The sequence below is a fragment of the Ascaphus truei genome, chromosome 9, assembly GCF_040206685.1.
Source record: "Ascaphus truei isolate aAscTru1 chromosome 9, aAscTru1.hap1, whole genome shotgun sequence".
Taxonomy (NCBI): Eukaryota; Metazoa; Chordata; class Amphibia; order Anura; family Ascaphidae; genus Ascaphus; species Ascaphus truei.
The window spans coordinates 50,617,534-50,636,240 of record NC_134491.1 but is presented as its reverse complement, the minus strand read 5'-3'; the positions used below and the strand labels follow the sequence as shown (position 1 = coordinate 50,636,240).

Here is an 18,707-nt window from a genome sequence, read left to right as displayed (position 1 = left end):
AAGCCAAGGGTGGCCAACTCCAGGCCTCGAGGGCCACCAACAAGTCATGTTTTCAGACTCTCTGCTTCAGCACAAGGGCTCAGTCTTCGACATTCCATTCTCAGTCTTCAACTGAGCCTCTGATTGAGCCACCTGTGCTGAAGCAGGGATATCCTGCAAACCTGATCTGTTGGTGGCCCTTGAGTACTGGAGTTGGCCACCCAGGTATTGGTCATATCTCTTGGTGGATCCATTGGAAGAAGGCGAGTTGTTCGCTCGCCTCTCAGATCTCGCCCTCCGTCACGCGGCTTCTGTCTCGGCAATGCTGTTTTGTTTTTTTGCAGCAAAGAGAATTATTTTGTCTAAGACAAAAGGGAACATTGCTGATTCAATTAACAGGCATAAGACAGTAAGAGCCAGTGCTGCCTTAGAGCGTTAGTGTTGGCTTGTGTTTCTCCGTGACAGCAGAGGCGAAACCTGATGTTCCACATCACAGGAGATGGAACGGAACATATTCTGAAAGTGTTTTCTTTGCACTGTAATCTTTTATTGACGGTAAGATAACCGAACCTGACAGAAAAAACAGACCTTCCATTCATTTAACTAGCTTACTGTTCTATTACTGGATTTAATACCACAGCTCAACCCTGTTATAGCGCGATCCGTTACCACGCGAATCCGCTTATAACGCGATGCAAGCGTGGCTCCCAATTTTTGTATTTATGAATACTTTACAACACGATTATTGGTGTCTTAAATACTTTATTGTACAATGCATACAATTGTACATTATTTCTAATGCGATCCGCTTATAGCGCGATGTGATTCTTTGGACCCCAAGCACAGCGTTATAAGGGGGTTGAGCTGTATAACACAGAACATGCAGAATTGTTCTTTGGACCTTCTAGTGCAGGGGTGGCCAACTCCAGTCCTCAAGGGCAACCAACAGGTCAGGGTTGAAGGATGTCCCTGGTTCAGCACAGGTGGCTCAGTCTTTGAGCCACTATTTGAACCAGCTGTGCTGAAGCAGGGATATCCTTTAACATCCTGTTTGCCCACCATATCCTTTAAACCTGACCTTTTTGGTTGTCCTTGAGGACCGGAGCTGGCCGCCCCTGCCCTAATGTTTTTAGGCACTTTAACTTCAGCTTGGATGGTTGTTCATTGTCTTAGTCAAATATTGCGAGGTTATACAACCCATCCCAGCAGTATTAAAGTATTTACTCCATCGATACTCTATATAGCACCCCTCCTATTTCATTTTAAAATGCACTGTCTTATTAATCTAGCACTGGTCATTTATGGATTGTGGAGGGATTCATACTTTTGTTTTATTGTACAGTACTCAATGGATTTCTTCATATTTTATTTATTCCCAACTTATGGAGGTTGTTAAAGCTGTGCAGATTTGTACTGTCACTCACCCCAATTTAGTTGAAACTCCATATAACATTTGAAAAACTGAACCTCGCAATTTTTTTGTTAGCTCCGGAGAACCCCCGGTGTCAGACTTACTTACAAGTCTAGTTGCCTGTGTTCTTCCTGGACAATTAAAGATGGCTGCCACAGTTGTCCAATAGGAAGCCGCAACATCATCATTGCTTCTTCCTATTGGTCCACAGGGCCTCCAAGATTTGGTGCCCATTTGGGTTTCCCTAAAGGGAGCAGAACACCTGCGACTACACCGGTAAGCAACTCGGGAACCAAGGGAGCTACAAATAGCGCTTTTCAGCTCCGGACAACCCCTTGGTTCACATTTCTGCTTTAATCGGTGCCTTCCCCATAGATCTTAACCTCATAAATAGAGAGGCAATCTCTATTCGGGAGCTTTGAGTCCGAGGCTTTTTACTGCCTTTCATTATAAAACACCTTATCTTTTATATGGCAGGTGTTGGCCACCAGAGAACAGAAGTGAGTGAAGACGCCAACACTTCCGCGACAGGTGCGAACCTAATGGATGTTATAACTCAAGAAACCACCAGGGAGCTTGAAGTGACGGGTAAAGTAGGAGCGACCGTATCCGAGGAATCCGCACTGGGCGGTGTGACCCAGCATTGGCAAAATCCCAGAACCACGGCCAATATTGGCTCGTCTACCACTGCTCAGCTGTCATTTGCTGCAGTTCCTCACGCCGAAGGTATGGCATACAGTAGGTTTACAGTTTTGTGGTGCCATTTGTAGGGGTGTCAGACTAACTTTCCCACAGATACCTCAAAGCAGCCATGCCTCATGTCTCCATACGATTCAACGGTAATGTTGCAAGAGAATAGAATTGGTCTGGCGACATGTGTAGTTTGGAGTACAAATGACAGCAGCAGTTGGTGGAATTAATAATGAATTTAGATGGAAATATCTGTTTTTCATTCATTCATTTCCTTTTTTTCAGGTTTGGTCACATAAAGCTGACTTACCAATGTATATGTGGATTTTATGTCTGGTAAGCAGACTCATCTGTTGTTAATATCTTTGTAGGTTTGATCCCAGCTTCTGAGGAGGAGATATTTTCAGCTGTTTCAGAGACTGTAACTGTATTTACCGTCGGAACAATAGAGGCTGAAAAAGCAACCGTCACCAGTACGGTCACATCACCATCCATGTCCTCCGAAATCAACATGATGATCCCTTCCGCAACACGAGTCGGTCCAACAGTAACCTATGGGCTGCAGAAGCTCGAATCTGAAGGTAGGATTATGTCCTTCTGGTATGGGGAAAGGAGACACACCTGCACTGATGTTTCCATGGCTTTTCCCCCGTATTCACACGCGTGGTGATTTACGGATCAAACACTATCACCGTTATGCCTCCTTAATATAGGGTCAATGTATCGAACTCCACAATGCGCACTTACTAGTTGAATTCCGACACGATAAGCGTCATATTGACCTTGGTCTCTTCTGGATCTGTTAGGCTGCGCTTATAGTGACGACGATGGCGACGTCAGGCTGTGGTCGCTGGAAAAATCAAATTGAGATGACTTCCAGCGATCGCGACCAAGCTGTCGCTCCGTCGCGCCGCGCTTGCTATAAGCGCCCGCAATGGCGGCGATGCATTTATTTTGACGTGACGTCGCATCACTGTCGCCGGAACTATAAGCGCAGCCTAAGTAGTCTTACATTCACTTATCCTGCAACCAAACAGCCAGATTGGCTCGCCCCGCATGGCCGACTCGATGGCGGTGCTATCGGTGCGACTGCCACACGCTTGCAGAGGGCCTGCACTCTCCCCCGGGATCCCACCTGTGGAGTGGCGATGGAGGAAGCCCACCCATGCAACGGTTACTGAAGCCGGGCCCAACTTCCGTGTCAGTACGCCCCCTGGTGGGCTCCCTCCAGTGCTGTCCCAACTGCCCCACAGGTGGGGCTCCAGGAAGCGCAAGAGGCCCCACACTCACTTTGCACCGGACCCCTGCGATGTTCCAAGCTGGCTCTGTGATCTAATTATCCTATTACAGGACAATAGATGAGTTTAGTCACATCAGGAACCTCTTTCCGACCTTCTTTTTCTGATACGCCCCCAACCCTTTACCGGTACAGTACAGTGGATCTTTTTATTGACTCTGCCATTGGTGCCCATGCATTTACACGCCAGAAGAGGTCTCCAAACTCCACTTTGCTAAATAATCTTGTCCAGTTGCTGACAGAAACCGAACGTCAGGGTCTGCCACTGGCTACTGTTGTATCTGTGAGGGTTTTATTTGGAGTTTTCGAACACCAACCAGGTACGCAGCGCTTCACAATGTGCACACATAGTATAATACAGGGAACATGATAATGCAGATGAGAGAAGTTTATCAGGACAGGAATGTAGCATTGGGAGATAGGAGTTTGTGCCCCGAATAACTCACCATCTAATTTGGATTGGACCCATCTCATCTATTGTTGACATCATTCTCATTTTTCCTCCTTCTCTTCCCATTTTTGACAAGGTTGTAGAGGACTGGGACACATCTATAGCCTGAATTATTGAGATTGTTATATTTCTATGGCACCAACATATTGTGTAGCACAGTACAATGTGAGGGTTAGGACAATAACAAAACATAAAATGCATACAACTTCAAATCTAATGAAACAATAGGTCCCTGATCCGAGAAGCTTGCCAACCTAAAAGGCTGAATGTCCATCACTGTCCCGCACCAGGCTAAAAACCGCGAGGCTACAAGAACAAATATGACTTTTGTACCCATTGTGTCTCCTTGGCTACTAGGCCAGTATTGCATTGTACGTGTCTGTTTGGTTATCGGATTAGAACAGCATGGAACACAGCAGTCCACGTTCAGAACACTCCCTGAAAACAAAGAGGCTGCAGTGTAGGGAAATGATGTTGTCACGTGGTACGGAGACACCTTTATCTCTGGACGGAGGGAATTGGATATGAGGCTTGGCTCTCTGTGACCTTTTAGAAAGTCAATTGCTGCCTCTGGTAACATGTACATTGTAATCTCTTTTTGAGTAATAGTTAATTTTGCCTGTACATTCTTGTCACGGTGCTGTATACATGGTCAGTGCGGATGAAAAAGAAATGTATCTTGGTTATGATTAATATACACGGAAGTTGAGTATGATTATATAGTAACATAAATGGGCGGGGGGGGGGTGTTCAGTTGAAAAAAGACAGTCAATCGATTCAGCTTTTGCTATATTCTAAAATTGGGTCTCTTTTTAAAACAGCTTTTATTTAAAGAGAGGGAGCGACTCAGTGAGTAAAGACACTGACTGGCGCTGAGTTTGAAGCAGGGGAACCTGGTTCAATTCCCGGTGTTGGCTCCTTGTGACCTTGGGCAAGTCACTTTATCTCCCTGTGCCTCAGGCACCAAAAGCATAGATTGTAAGCTCCATGGGGCAGGGACCTGTGTCTGCAAAATGTCTCTGTAAAGCGTTACGTAAAACTAGCAGCACTATACAAGAACATATTATTATTATTATTATAAGAGGTACAGTAGTGCTGAAAAAAACCCAAACATGTTAAAGTTCTTCAACAATTAGAGGGGTCTGTATATTTTTATTTATATAGTGCCAACGGTGTAAACAGCACGTTACAAAATTACAATACAAGAACAATAATGGGGATACCAGCAGCAAGTAAATTACACACAAGGTAAAAGAAGACCTAACCCGAAGAGCTCACAATCTATGTAAAATCTGTGCTATAAAAGCGCCCTTTTTTTGGTGGATGGTGTTTCCACCAACTAGGAAATTTCCTGTTTTCTGGAGAAAATGGTAAAATCCTGGAAAACTGGACATTGGAGTGGTAATAATTGCAGAATCGAGCCACGGCCGTCTTCACTTCACCTCTGTGTTGTTGTTCTGTTTGACACTCCTCTTCTGACAAGCCGTGGGACGTCCCGGGCTGCACCGCATGATGCGTGGATAAGGGGATTCGCCACCAGACCAGTTGGAGTAATCCTGGGGTTTTTTGCATGCTTATCTGGTGGTGAGCGCACTTTGGGAGCCCTTTGTCATGGATGCTGACTTCCTGCGGCCGTGGAGGCGCGAGTGGTGTTTTTTTGCAGCGCCCAACGAGTGGTTCATTCGTCACTTGGCAGAAAGCCAGCATCATTTTGCGATTTAGCAGCGACGGATTTCTCCTTCCGAATCGCAGCATCCAATGACGCTACGGACGTCCCCAAAGTGGTCACACGGTGTCGTGTTGACATGTCATTTGACGTCGTGACGTCACGCTGCCATGGCAACGAGACGCTGCGATTCGGAAGGAGGAGGGCGGCAGCAAGGAGGCAGACGCCACAGGTAAGTGCCTTCCCATCAGGCCCGATAAACTCGAGAGCGCGGCATCTGTATATGGCGACGGACATTTTTGCCGCCCCAAAATTTTGCCGCCCTAGGCCCGGTCCTAATGGGAAATCCACCACTGGCGGTAAGAATTAGATCACAAAAACGCTGGCTGTCCTGGTTCTCTACACATTGGCGCCGGAGTATTGCTTTCCAAAATAGCACCCAGTTACGCGCATAGCACTTGCTAAAGAAGCATTTTAAGGCTCCCTTGTTATTGGATTTATTTTTGTGATGTATTGTGTTCTTGTCTTCTTGAGCACATAGTATATTTCACTTTAAGGAGAATTCGAGTCATCAGCTCAGCGTAAAGCTCTTTTCAGACCCTCCAAGATAAATGAGCCGTTTCCCCTGCTTTGGCCGCCCGTCTCGTCACCTGAGTTTGCCAAAGATTGTAGGGCACGAGAAATCAACCACTTCATATCGCTGGCATCCCAGTTCGGTGCTCGCTTCCCTCGGAAGCAGTGAGACCTACCGGGAGGAAGCTCCAAGAGAGTGATGGAAGCGGGAAGAAGCCATGGGGGTCTTCATCAGGTGGAGGAGGTCATTACCCTATAGACATGAGACCCCTGACAAGCTAGGCCCCACGAGGTGAGAGCTGCGAAGTGTGGGGGAGGAGCAGCAGTGTCCGGGTCTCGTCTTGTGGGGTAATACGCCAATGTCACCTGGAGCCCGGCAGGTTGTGGGGTGTCCCCTCCGCTATCTGAGATTATCAGTCCCTATGGAACCTGTATGACAAATTGGTACATTCATATGCAATTTGCTGATTAGCCCTTTCAATAACTTGTTTTGGATCATTGTTGCTTTAAAACATTTGCACTCCTGTGAAAACAATTAGAGACATTCACACCAACTATTTGTATATGGCACTAATGTGGGCAACTTGTCTGTAGTCGGGATTAGTTACACAACTACATCGTTACATCGTTACATCGTTACATAGTAGATGAGGCTGAACAAACACATATGTCCATCAAGTTCAACCTATGCTAAATGTAGACAACAGATACTTTATCCTATATCCGTACTTACAGTATATTGAGCCAGAGAGAGGCAAACAAAAAACCCCAGTGACACATTATCCAATGATATCTCATAAGGGGAAAATAAATTCTTTCCTGACTCCAAATAATGGCAATCCTATTTCTCCCTGGATTAACATCCTTCCCATGTTTACTTATTTGGTATATCCCTGTTTACCTTTCCAAAGAAAAGTTGTCCAACCTTTTTTTAATGATAATTTTAAAGATATGTATTGTATCTGCCATCGCAGTCTCCATGGGTAATGAATCCCACACTGTAACTGCCCTTACTGTAAAGAACCCTTTCCTTTGTTGCTGGTGAAATCTCCTTTCCTCCAACCTTAAGGGATGGCCCCGAGTAATTTGTACTGCGCTTGGGATGAATAGGTCTTTTGAAAGCTCTTTGTATTGTCCCTGAATATATCTGTATACAGGCATACCCCGCTTTAAGTCACTCACTTTAAGTACACTCGCGAGTAAGTACATATCGCCCAATAGGCAAACGGCAGCTCACGCATGCGCCTGTCATCACGTCCTGAACAGCAATACCGACTCCCTACCTGTACCAAAGCTGTGCGCAAGCGGGGAGACTATAGAGCCTGTTACAAATGCGTTATTTACATCAGTTATGCATGTTTATAACGATTGCAGTACAGTACATGCATCGATAAGTGGGAAAAGGTAGTGCTTCACTTTAAGTACATTTTCGCTTTACATACATGCTCCGGTCCCATTGCGTACGTTAATGCGGGGTATGCCTGTATAGTAATCATATCACGCCTCTTTTCTAATATAAATAAATCAAACTTAGCTAGATTTACATGATCTTATAGTTGCTGTATACACCGAGTGCCTGGTGCCAATATCCATTCATTGCATGTTATATACATGTACACGCTTGCTGATATACAAGCGTTTCTGTGCAGCCTGGTTTCTCTTTGCTGCTGAATGTTTCCCTTGTGGATTGTAAAATAACACGTACACATGTGAAAATAAAATTCAGTACTTAAAAATAAAGCATAGTTGTTGTTGTTTTCCTTCTTGCATAACTGACATACTACATGCATGCAGCATGTAACGTTACAGGTTGGGATGTAATGTGTTGTGGGGCTCACGCTTGTTACCGTCTGGTACAGCATATCATCCACGGTCCATTAGCCACAGAACAGTGAAGTGCGTGACTCATTAGCTGCAGAGTAATAGGCAGAATGAAGGCACGCACACAGACGGGGGACGGGGGGGGCCGTGGGGGGGGGGGGGGGGGGTGAGGGGGTGGTGGGGGGGGGAGCAGGGCTTTTTCATGCTAATACGGTTGCTGCTTGTTCTCATCTTCTAACTGCATCGTTTTGTCTGGGATTTTGTTTTTTCGCTGCAAATGTTATTTTTTTTGACCAAGAACTCCACAAATTGAAGAACAATTGACGCAAACTGCGCCATTTTCATTTTGTGTCTCTTTGCATCGAGGTTTTTGCACCGAGCTTTAGATAGACACCAGCTTACAACTTAGGAAGTGTCATCAGGAAGAGTTATTGACATGATGCACAGACTATGAGATGTATCAAATTCTGCGTCTCCCTGCGTCACTTTCTTATCTTGTGTTGGCGTAAGAAAAAAATTCCAATAGGTTTGTGGTGGCGTTTCTGTTTCTGGCTTACAACTTGCATGGAATGTAAAAAAACAAAACAAAAAAACACTTTCCTACATTTGGCGCAAACAGAAAATGGAGCCAATGCGTCAAAACAAACTTGTGTTCACTCTTTCTTTACGTTGATGCGTCTCATCCTGTCTGTGTTGGGGCTACTTCTGGTTCCATCCTTGTAAGGCTCAGCTTATACTGTGTGCGATGGCGCTTGCACGCGCCAAGCACAAATTGCAGAATCCCTTAGAGGCCGCCCCTAGTGTGCACGATGGCGCGGGCGCGGTTTGAAAAGACAAAAATGTTGTCTTTTCAAGCGACAGCCACGTTACGTGAGCGCTTCAGCCAATCGTGGCGAACCAGCTCCGTGATGTCATAGCCACACTCCCAGATCGCCTGAAACACTGTAATCAGAAATCACTCGAGCGTCGGGCGCGCACCACGCCATGCACGCGCTCAAGCACAGTATGATCTCAGCCAAATGAGCAGCATGGTCGTTGTTCAGGTGGAGGGGATGTTATTTACACCGCGTGCTTATTTTGATGATCCCAGTAGTGTTTTCTTTAGTAAGTCTGCCCGAGACATTGAACGTTCAGCCGCTTCTTACGGCTGGCACGGCTTTTTCAGCTGTCTAGCGTTTGCTGGCTCGCATGCTCCATCTTCCCTTCAGCCATGCAGAACTGCCACTGCGGCACGTTGTCACTCAAGTGTCATTTTGTCATTACTTCTCCTAACTGCTTCAGTGCTTCATTGATCCTTTTTTCCTTTCATGCTTCCGTGCGTTCGACTTTGCTTTTCATCTAAAGTCTGCAGCCCGCCTGTATGCAACATTTTCATTTTCTGGTATTTACATTTAAACAATTGTAGCTAAATAATAAAAAAAAAAATACTCGCATTATTTTATAGGCTTAGGTTTAGTGAGCCTGTACTATCTCCGTGTGCAATATCTGCTCTGCAAAAATCCTCTGATATGCTTTGTTTTTATTTATTCCCCTCCCTGCGTTATTTGTACCGTTCAGCTTTTTTTCGAAGTCATTATGACATCACAGTGATACTTATGATGACAGCAGTTTGGTAGCATACGAATGAGTAGCCAATAACTTGAAAGGGAGCCGGACGTAGAGGGGATATATTTTTTCGTTTTGTGCAAAATCAATACAATATTTTACACAGGAATAATAAAAGCAAATGTATACAGAGAAAGATGTTAGACGTTTTAAAAAAAAACTAATGGTCGCTACATGAAGTAAGAAATAACCCTTGAATGTAGCTTGTACGCTTGGTATGTATTAGAACACGGGGGGGTGCGAGACTTTCTGCGGGGTGCGAGACTTTCTGGGGGGGGGGGAGCGCGGCGGTTACAAAGGCTCCGCGCTTCCCCAAAGGCATTTAAATTAAATGCCGGGGATCGCGTGAGGCCTCTGTGACTAAAATAATGCTGAGGAGTCATGTGACATTACGTTGCCATGGCAACATGTCACATGACCCCGCGGCATCATTTGACACTGGGTTGCCATGACGACACATCGCTGGAAGGTGAGTGGGGGAGAGCAGGCAGGGGGGTGCAGGAAGAAAACTTTGCGCACCCCTGTATTAGAACAGTGGTTCCCAACTCAAGAACGCCCAACAAGTCAGGGTTTAAGGCTGTCCCCGCTTCAGCACAGGTGGTTCAGTTAAAATGACTGAGCCACCGGTGCTGAAGCAGGGATATTTTTAAAACCTAAACTGTTGGGGGGTTCTTAAGGACTGGAGTTGGAAACAGAATGGCACACTTGGTCACGGCCAACTGACCGTCAGCGTTAGGCCGCTGACCGACCTTCTGCCGCTGGCCACTTCTACAATAAGGTACCTTTTTGTGCTTTTAGTGACTTTTGGTGCTTTTGTTAGGATAGGGAGATAATTAAAGGGGATTAGCGGTTAGTAAGGAGGCTAAGGATTTTAGGGTAGAGGGTAGCGTTGGTATTGGGGGTTAACATTAGGGTAAGGTTAGGGACACGTGGCAAGGTGAGTTGTGTGGCGGTCATTTGGCCCAAACCAGATGTCCTAGACAGAGTTGGGAACCCCTGCATTAGAGATTCTTTACTCTGCCCACTGAGATTCCGCCTCTGCCAGTCACCGGGCAATGCATGCGGTTATTTATCTGTCTGATACTGGTGGAAGGAACTCCAGCTAAGCAGCTCCTGGGGAGCCCCATCAGCCTGTCCACCTTTGGGGCGACGCAGACATACACTGGGGTGGTTGATTTTTCAATGCACGTGACATCATACTGGTGACATCTTACTGGTGACATCATACTGGTGACATCATAATGAGTCAGGTAGCTATAAAGTTTACACAGAAAGCAGACGAGAAAAGAGAGGAAGCCCGTTGGCTCGAGAGGAGAAAGTAAGAAAGAATTGGGGATATCATAAAGATTTGAAAGGAAGGTGAGGAGAGGGAGATAGATGAGGGGAGGGGGGAGATAGATGAGGGGGGAGAGAAGGGGGAAGGGGAGTGAGAGGAGGAGGTTGGTTTCTTTGAATTTCTGAGCAACGCAGGATATTTTCAGTTAGTAATATATATTCTACTAGCTGAAAGTACCCAACGTTGCTCGGAAATTCAAAGAAACCAAAAAATACTGCGATTTTTTTAATTGGATAATCACATTTTTTAGTTTCTTAATGAAAATCTATGTATTTCTTTTTATTCTAATGCTGTTGGGTAAACTATATTTTTGTTTTTTCCATCAGGTGCATAAATATAAACATTTTTTTCTCAGTTCCCACTCTGGAGCATTCAACATAACGTTAACCAACGTGCAAAACATTTATTTCCTAAATTCAGCCCACCTACTTACAATCGTGTCGAATTTGGTTAAAATCAGTGCAGTTTTGAATGGTTCAGTCTGCCATCTTGATTCAAAATGGCGTCCAATCACAGACAAAAACCTTCCTCTTGATCTCATGAACAATCATGCAAAATGTGGTTGTGATCTCTTAAGAGTTGTCCAAATGCATAGCTACGAGATACACAGACGCACACAGACACACACAGACGCACAGCTTAACCAACATATATCGGAGATTGAGGACAGTGGCTCTGTATCACTTTTTGCTTTGGTGTTTCCCTGTATAGAAGGAGACGAAGAGGAGGAGGAGGAGGAAGAAGAGGAAGATGATGACGACGATGGAGATGATGATGAGGAGGAGGAAGAAGACAAAGATACTGACTCAGTAGATGATAGTGTTGAAGGGGATGCGGATTTGCCGACATTCACCCTCCCAGGCCTGTCCTCCCAGGAACCCCTAGAAGATGAGAGGAACGTGGTGCTGATGGCTGGGGCAGCATATCAAGTACCGGACACCCTGGAATGGGAACATCAAAACCAAGGACTAGGTAAGAGACACACTCTATGTCCCCATTATATTACGTGGGGGAAATACAACTTGTTTTGAAGTGGCAACCCAAGCCGTTTTTATCCCCCCCACCCCCATCTTTTAAAAACACAGAATTGAAGCATGGTGTCTGGCAGAACTCCAGTAATTTCAGCTCCGGGCGCCCCCTGATTCCAGAGTTACTTCCCTCTGCACTGGGTACCGGTAGCCACGCCGGGGTTCACTATATGCCTGCTTTTCAAAGCTCCCGGGCTCTGCGGGCCAATTGGAAGCCGTGATGTCATCAGGTGTAGCTTCCTATTGACCAATGTGACGAGGAAGCTGAGGGATACCAGCACCCCCTGGGGGTCCCCAAAGCCGAATTTGACGGGTTTCAGCTCCCCTGCTTCAAACCTGTATTAAAATATGGAGGAGAAAAAAAATGGCTTGGGCTGCTCCAATAACCTTGTAGTTGGTAAATTATATAAATATAATATACGCATTTTTTTTTTTTAACCCACTTTTAGCTATGTAATCGTAATATTGTTGCGGAATTTATAAATTACACCGTTCTTAAGTTTGCCACTGTTACCAGTGGCGGATTTATAAAAATGCCGGCCGTAGGCCCTTACCTGGTGCCGCGCGCCTTCGTGCCGCCCTCCGCTTTCTTCCGCGTCAAATGACGCTGGGATGTCACATGGCGTCGCATTGCCACGGTAACGTGATGTCACCCGGCATTGTGTTGCCGTGGTAACGCCAGGTCACGGCATCATTTGACACTGAAGAAGGAGCAGCGTGGCACGAACGAGGAGGTAATAACTTTACAGAGGCCCCCCCCCCCCACACTGTTCCCCCCCCCGACAATCAGTGGGGAAGAGAGCGGGGCATCTGTATATGGGGGTGGAGGGGGGAAATAAATGGGGAAATTTGCCACCCCCCAACTTTTTCCGTCCTAGGGACGGGGGCCAAATGGAAAATCCGCTACTATTATTATTAATTATAGTATTCATTATGAAATCGCCCCCTACTGTTTGCGACTGTCGTGCACTTGCGTCAAATCAATTCACTCATTTATCTCGGCGTATTTCGATAATACTATGGTTACATCAATATATTGCAGATGTACTTTGTCTGTTTTCTCTCTCTACCTGACTTGAAACAAGACGTGTGATTTTTATTGATGAACTGTTTCTCTTGGGAAAGGACAGTTGTATTCATATCACCGTGATTCTAACGCCAGAGTGTGATACAGAAATGTTCTGTGCTACAGTTAGATCGACGCGTTTTTAAACCGCTTTACGGGTTTGAAAACCAACACGTTGCAGGCCTGTCACTCTCAATGGTCCCTTTAAATCCCATGAGAAGTTATTAATGCGCTGTTACTTGCGTTCTAGTAAATGGAAGATCATGAGTCATTAACTATTGTGTACCCCATTTCACACTATATTTAGTAGGGAGGAATCTATCGGTTTCTGCATTTTATTTCAACAACATTGGTTTCACATTGTTTGTAGCCAGTAACTGACCTCGCACTGAGGAGACCCAAAAGGTTGAAACAGCTGTCTGTGAGTAGGGTTACTAGCTCTGCACTTCTTTAACCCAGGCTGTGCAGAAAACGCTGTGGAATTCGGCAGGCATACGCTTATTGGGGATCCATGTTAAAAGGGATTAGAAGCAAAAAGTGACACACTGTGAGTGCTCATTTGCATGTCATTACCCAGAATCCCTGGCTGCAGTGGAAGCACCTTGTGCCAAGAGATTAATGGGGAAGGGCAGGGTTGCAGACCTGCTTGAGACATGTGAATGTGCTCACACGTGATATTTTTATTTGGTAAAGAAGTCATGGAATATGTTTAAACTTATTTTGGCACTAGAGGGCAGAGCATGCTTACTGCTCTATAGCAAAGTCCATACAGCATAAATCAAGTGTTTCTCAACCAGGGTGCTAAGAATAAACCCGAGAGTTCCCCATTGGAAAACAAATGACGATGTTATTTGATAGAAGGCCTTTACCCCCTGCAAAAAAAAAAACCCCGGAGAATCCAAATGCCTCTGGCGTCTTGTCCAGAGAGTTCCACGTTATCCTATCAAACGCCTTTTCCGCATCCAGACTCAGCAACACAGCCTTCAATTTAGACTTATGTACCTGGTCAATGACATGAATAATTTCCCTTGTATTATCCGACGCCTGGCGCTCACTCACAAATCCCACCTGGTCATAGTGTGTTAATCTAGGCAGTATTGGATTCAACCTGGTAGCCAGAATGTTACTATAGATTTTCAGATCCGTATTAAGAAGTGAGATTGGTCTGTAGCTACCACAACATAAGGGATCCTTTCCCTCTCTAGGGATCACCACTATACCATCTCTCGAATAATTTGCGTTATGGGCCGAACCCGGGATTTTTGCATTCGGGGTTGAATTGTCTAGATCAGGGGGTGCGCCAACTTCCTGCGCTGCGCCGCCCCCCCCCCCCCCGCCTGCTCTCCTACTCTGTCGCGCCCCCCTTACCTCCAATAAAGCGTCAAATGTTGCTGCAGAGTCATGTGACGCTCAACGTTATTTGACGTCACATCTCCATGGTAACGGGCGTCATTTGACGCTGCGTTGCCATGGAGATGCGTGGATTGAAGCCGGTAAGTACATTTACAGAGGCCTCGCACTCTCAGCTGGGGGTCGCGGGCTGTTTATGTCCGAAACGGGACAAATCCGGGGCGCTCACCTTATCATTGCGGAGAGGCAGGTCGGGTGCAGCCACGCTACAAGGTGCGGATCGGAGGCTGTAGCTAAAAATATGCAGCGGCATGCGCAGAGCTCTTCAGCAGACATGCATGCGCTGTGACGTCACGCACGCGCCTCCCCCTGTGCTATATTTATCAGATATTACGGTATGTGTCATAATTCTATGTATAACGTTGCATTTGCTGTACTTCTGAATCTACTATATATTTCTCAAAGTGTCCTATGTGTCCGTGTCTGTATGTGTCTCCCTGTGTCCCTCCCCGTGAGCCTAGCGGCAATCTCATTGGACCTTGGGCCGCCCGCCCCCGCACACCTCTCATTGGCCTGAGGCGGAGTGATGGGCCAACACACACACACACACACACACACCTCCCCGATGCTCCACTCACCTCCCCCCCCGATGCTCCACTCACCTCCCCCACCCCCGATGCTCCACTCACCTCCCCCCCCATGCTCCACTCACCTCCCCCCCCGATGCTCCACTCACCTCCCCCACCCCCGATGCTCCACTCACCCCCCCGATGCTCCACTCACCCCCCCCCGATGCTCCACTCACCTCCCCCCCAATGCTCCACTCACCTCCCCCCCAATGCTCCACTCACCTCCCCCCCCCGATGCTCCACTCACCTCCCCCCCACTCACCTCCCCCCCTGATGCTCCACTCACCTCCCCCCCGATGCTCCACTCACCTCCCCCCCCGATGCTCCACTCACCTCCCCCCCCCGATGCTCCACTCACCTCCCCCCCGGATGCTCCACTCACCTCCCCCCCCCGATGCTCCACTCACATCCCCCCCCGATGCTCCACTCACCTCCCCCCCCCGATGCTCCACTCACCTCCCCCCCCCGATGCTCCACTCACCTCCCCCCCGATGCTCCACTCACCTCCCCCCCCGATGCTCCACTCACCTCCCCCTCCGATGCTCCACTCACCTCCCCCCCCGATGCTCCACTCACCTCCCCCCCCCGATGCTCCACTCACCTCCCCCCCGATGCTCCACTCACCTCCCCCCCGATGCTCCACTCACCTCCCCCCCGTCCCCGGCGGGGGGACAGGCAGCTGACACGCGGCACCTAAGATGGCGGCGGCCGGAAGGACCCCCTTCCTCCCTCGTGAGTAACTAAGATGGCGGCGGCCAGAACGAGAGGTGACGTGTGACTGTGTGTGTGTGTGACACTGTGTGTGTGTGACACTGTGTGTGTGACACTGTGTGTGTGTGTGTGTGTGTGACACACTGTGTGTGTGTGTGTGTGTGTGTGTGTGTGTGTGTGTGTGTGTGTGTGTGTGTGTGTGTGTGTGTGTGACACTGTGTGTGTGTGGGACACTGTGTGTGTGTGGGACACTGTGTGTGTGGGGGACACTGTGTGTGGGACACTGTGTGTGTGTGTGTGTGTGTCAGGCACTGTAGGGTGGGGACCGAAGCTACGGGGGGAGGGGTCAGGAGTGTAGAGAGAGGGGGGAGCCGAGAAACATACAGGGGGAGTGGAGAGGAGGGACCCGGAAATTTTAAGCAACCCACCCCCCCTCCTGTCCACTGCCCCCCCTGTCCACTGTCCCCCCTCCTGTCCACTGTCCCCCCCCCTCCTGTCCACTTTCACCCCCCCTCCTGTCCACTTTCACCCCCCCTCCTGTCCACTGTCCCCTCCCCCTCCTGTCCACTGTCCCCTCCCCCTCCTGTCCACTGTCCACTCCCCCTCCTGTCCACTGTCACCCCCCCTCCTGTCCACTGTCACCCCCCCTCCTGTCCACTGTCACCCCCCCTCCTGTCCACTGTCACCCCCCCTCCTGTCCACTGTCACCCCCTCCTGTCCACTGTCACCCCCTCCTGTCCACTGTCACCCCCTCCTGTCCACTGTCACCCCTCCTCCTGTCCACTGTCACCACCCCCTCCTGTCCACTGTCACCACCCCCTCCTGTCCACTGTCACCACCCCCTCCTCCTGTCCACTGTCCCGTCCCCCTCCTGTCCACTGTCGTCCCGTCCCCTCCTGTCCACTGTCGTCCCGTCCCCTCCTGTCCACTGTCGTTCCGTTCCCTCCTGTCCAGTGTTGTCCCCTCCTGTCCACTGTCGTCCCCTCCTGTCCACTATCCACTCCTGTCCACTGTCGTCCCGTCCACTCCTGTCCACTGTCCCGTCCACTCCTGTCCACTGTCCCATCCCCCTCCTGTCCACTGTCGTCCCGTCCCCTCCTGTCCACTGTCGTCCCCTCCCCCTCCTGTCCACTGTCGTCCCGTCCCCTCCTGTCCACTGTCGTCCCGTCCCCCTCCTGTCCACTGTCCCGTCCCCCTCCTGTCCACTGTCCCGTCCCCCTCCTGTCCACTGTCCCGTCCCCCTCCTGTCCACTGTGCCGTCCCCCTCCTGTCCACTGTCCCGTCCCCCTCCTGTCCACTGTCCCGTCCCCCTCCTGTCCACTGTCCCGCCCCCCTCCTGTCCACTGTCCCGTCCCCCTCCTGTCCACTGTCGTCCCGTCCCCCTCCTGTCCACTGTCGTCCCGTCCCCCTCCTGTCCACTGTCGTCCCGTCCCGTCCCCTCCTGTCCACTGTACCCGTCCCCTCCTGTCCACTGTCCCCTCCTGTCCACTGCCCCCCTCCTGTCCCCCCCTCCTGTCCACTGTCCCCTGTCCCCCCCCCTCCTGTCCACTGTCCCGTCCCCCTCCTGTCCACTGTCCCCTCCCCCACCTGTCCACTGTCCCCTCCCCCTCCTGTCCACTGTCCCGTCCCCTCCACTGTCCCGTCCCCTCCTGTCCACTGTCCCGTCCCCTCCTTTCCACTGTCCCCGTCACCTCCTGTCCACTGTCCCCGTCTGTCCACTGTCCCCGTCCCCTCCTGTCCCCTGTCCCCTCCTGTCCACTGTCCCTGTCCCCTCCTGTCCACTGTCCCCGTCCCCTCCTGTCCACTGTCCCCGTCCCCTCCTGTCCACTGTCCCCGTCCCCTCCTGTCCACTGTCCCGTCCCCTCCTGTCCACTGTCCCCTCCTGTCCACTGTCTCCCCCCCTCCTGTCCACTGTCTCCCCCCCTCCTGTCCACTGTCTCCCCCCCTCCTGTCCACTGTCTCCCCCCCCTCCTGTTCACTGTCTCCCCCCCTCCTGTCCACTGCCCCCCTACCCTCCTGTCCACTGTCGTCCCCCTCCACTGTTCCCCCCTCCTGTCCACTGTCCCCCCCTCCCCTCCTCCTGTCCACTGTCCCCCCCCCCTTTTCCCCCCCTCTCCCCCCCCCCCCTTTCCTAGCGGGAAATTTAACTCACGGGCAACGCCGGGTCTCTCAGCTAGTGTCACTGTATCAGGAACAATCAGAAATATACCACAGTTCTGGTCTAATAATGATGCACTGCATGCCCTGGGCTCAAGTAATACTACCTAGTATCATTACTACACTCTCACATTCACCTTGCTTGTCCTTCTACCTCCACAATTATAAATACCATCAGCCGTCAGGGGTACGGGCAAGGAATTCTCAGGAGGGAAACACCCGGAGGGTGTTCTAAAATAGCAGCTATTCTGAGGTTACCCAAGCTACCAATCGCCTTCAAAATGGGGGCGAGTGAGAAGAGAAGGTATTAGGGAGATGATGTTGTGCGTGGCAGAATAAACACTTGGTGACCAAGCACATGCGCGTCTTTTTTTTTAACTAGTTGTCTTCCAAATTCTGTTCAGTTATCTTTTCCTATGAGCACCAAAAATATATAAAGAGAATAACATATAAATGATGTACACGGCTCATTGTGAGATGATGTGTGTGTGTGTGTGTGTGTGTGTGTGTGTGTGTGTGTGTGTGTGTGTGTGTGTGTGTGTGTGTCTCTGTGTGTGTGTGTGTGTGTGTGTGTGTGTGTGTGTGTGTGAGTGTGTGTGAAAAACGGGCTGCAGGGTGTGTGTGTGTATATATGTATATATGTGTGGTGTGTGTGTGTATATATGTGTGGTGTGTGTGTGTGTGTGGTGTATATATATATATATATATATATATATATATATATATATATATATATATATATATATATGTATGCATGTATGTGGTGAGTGTGTGTGTGTGTGTGTGTGTGTGTGTGTGTGTGTGTGTGTGTGTGTGTGTGTGTGTGTGTGTGTGTGTGTGTGTGTGTGTGTGTGTGAAAAACGGGCTGCAGGGTGTGTGTGTGTATATATGTGTGGTGTGTGTGTGTATATATGTGTGGTGTGTGTGTGTGTGTGGT

The 18,707-nt window shown here is 48.9% G+C and overlaps 1 protein-coding gene across 3 annotated transcripts in view; it reads left to right on the top strand.

The window, feature by feature from the left end:
* ARMH4 (armadillo like helical domain containing 4) overlaps positions 1-18,707 on the top strand; it is a 114,149-nt gene that overhangs the window by 17,273 nt on the left and 78,169 nt on the right. For all 3 annotated transcript variants that reach the window (XM_075614777.1, XM_075614778.1, XM_075614776.1), the window contains 3 exons: positions 1,868-2,116; positions 2,452-2,661; positions 11,541-11,801. In XM_075614777.1, coding sequence (XP_075470892.1) covers positions 1,868-2,116; positions 2,452-2,661; positions 11,541-11,801 — 720 coding nt within the window. The remainder of the gene's footprint in view (positions 1-1,867; positions 2,117-2,451; positions 2,662-11,540; positions 11,802-18,707) is intronic.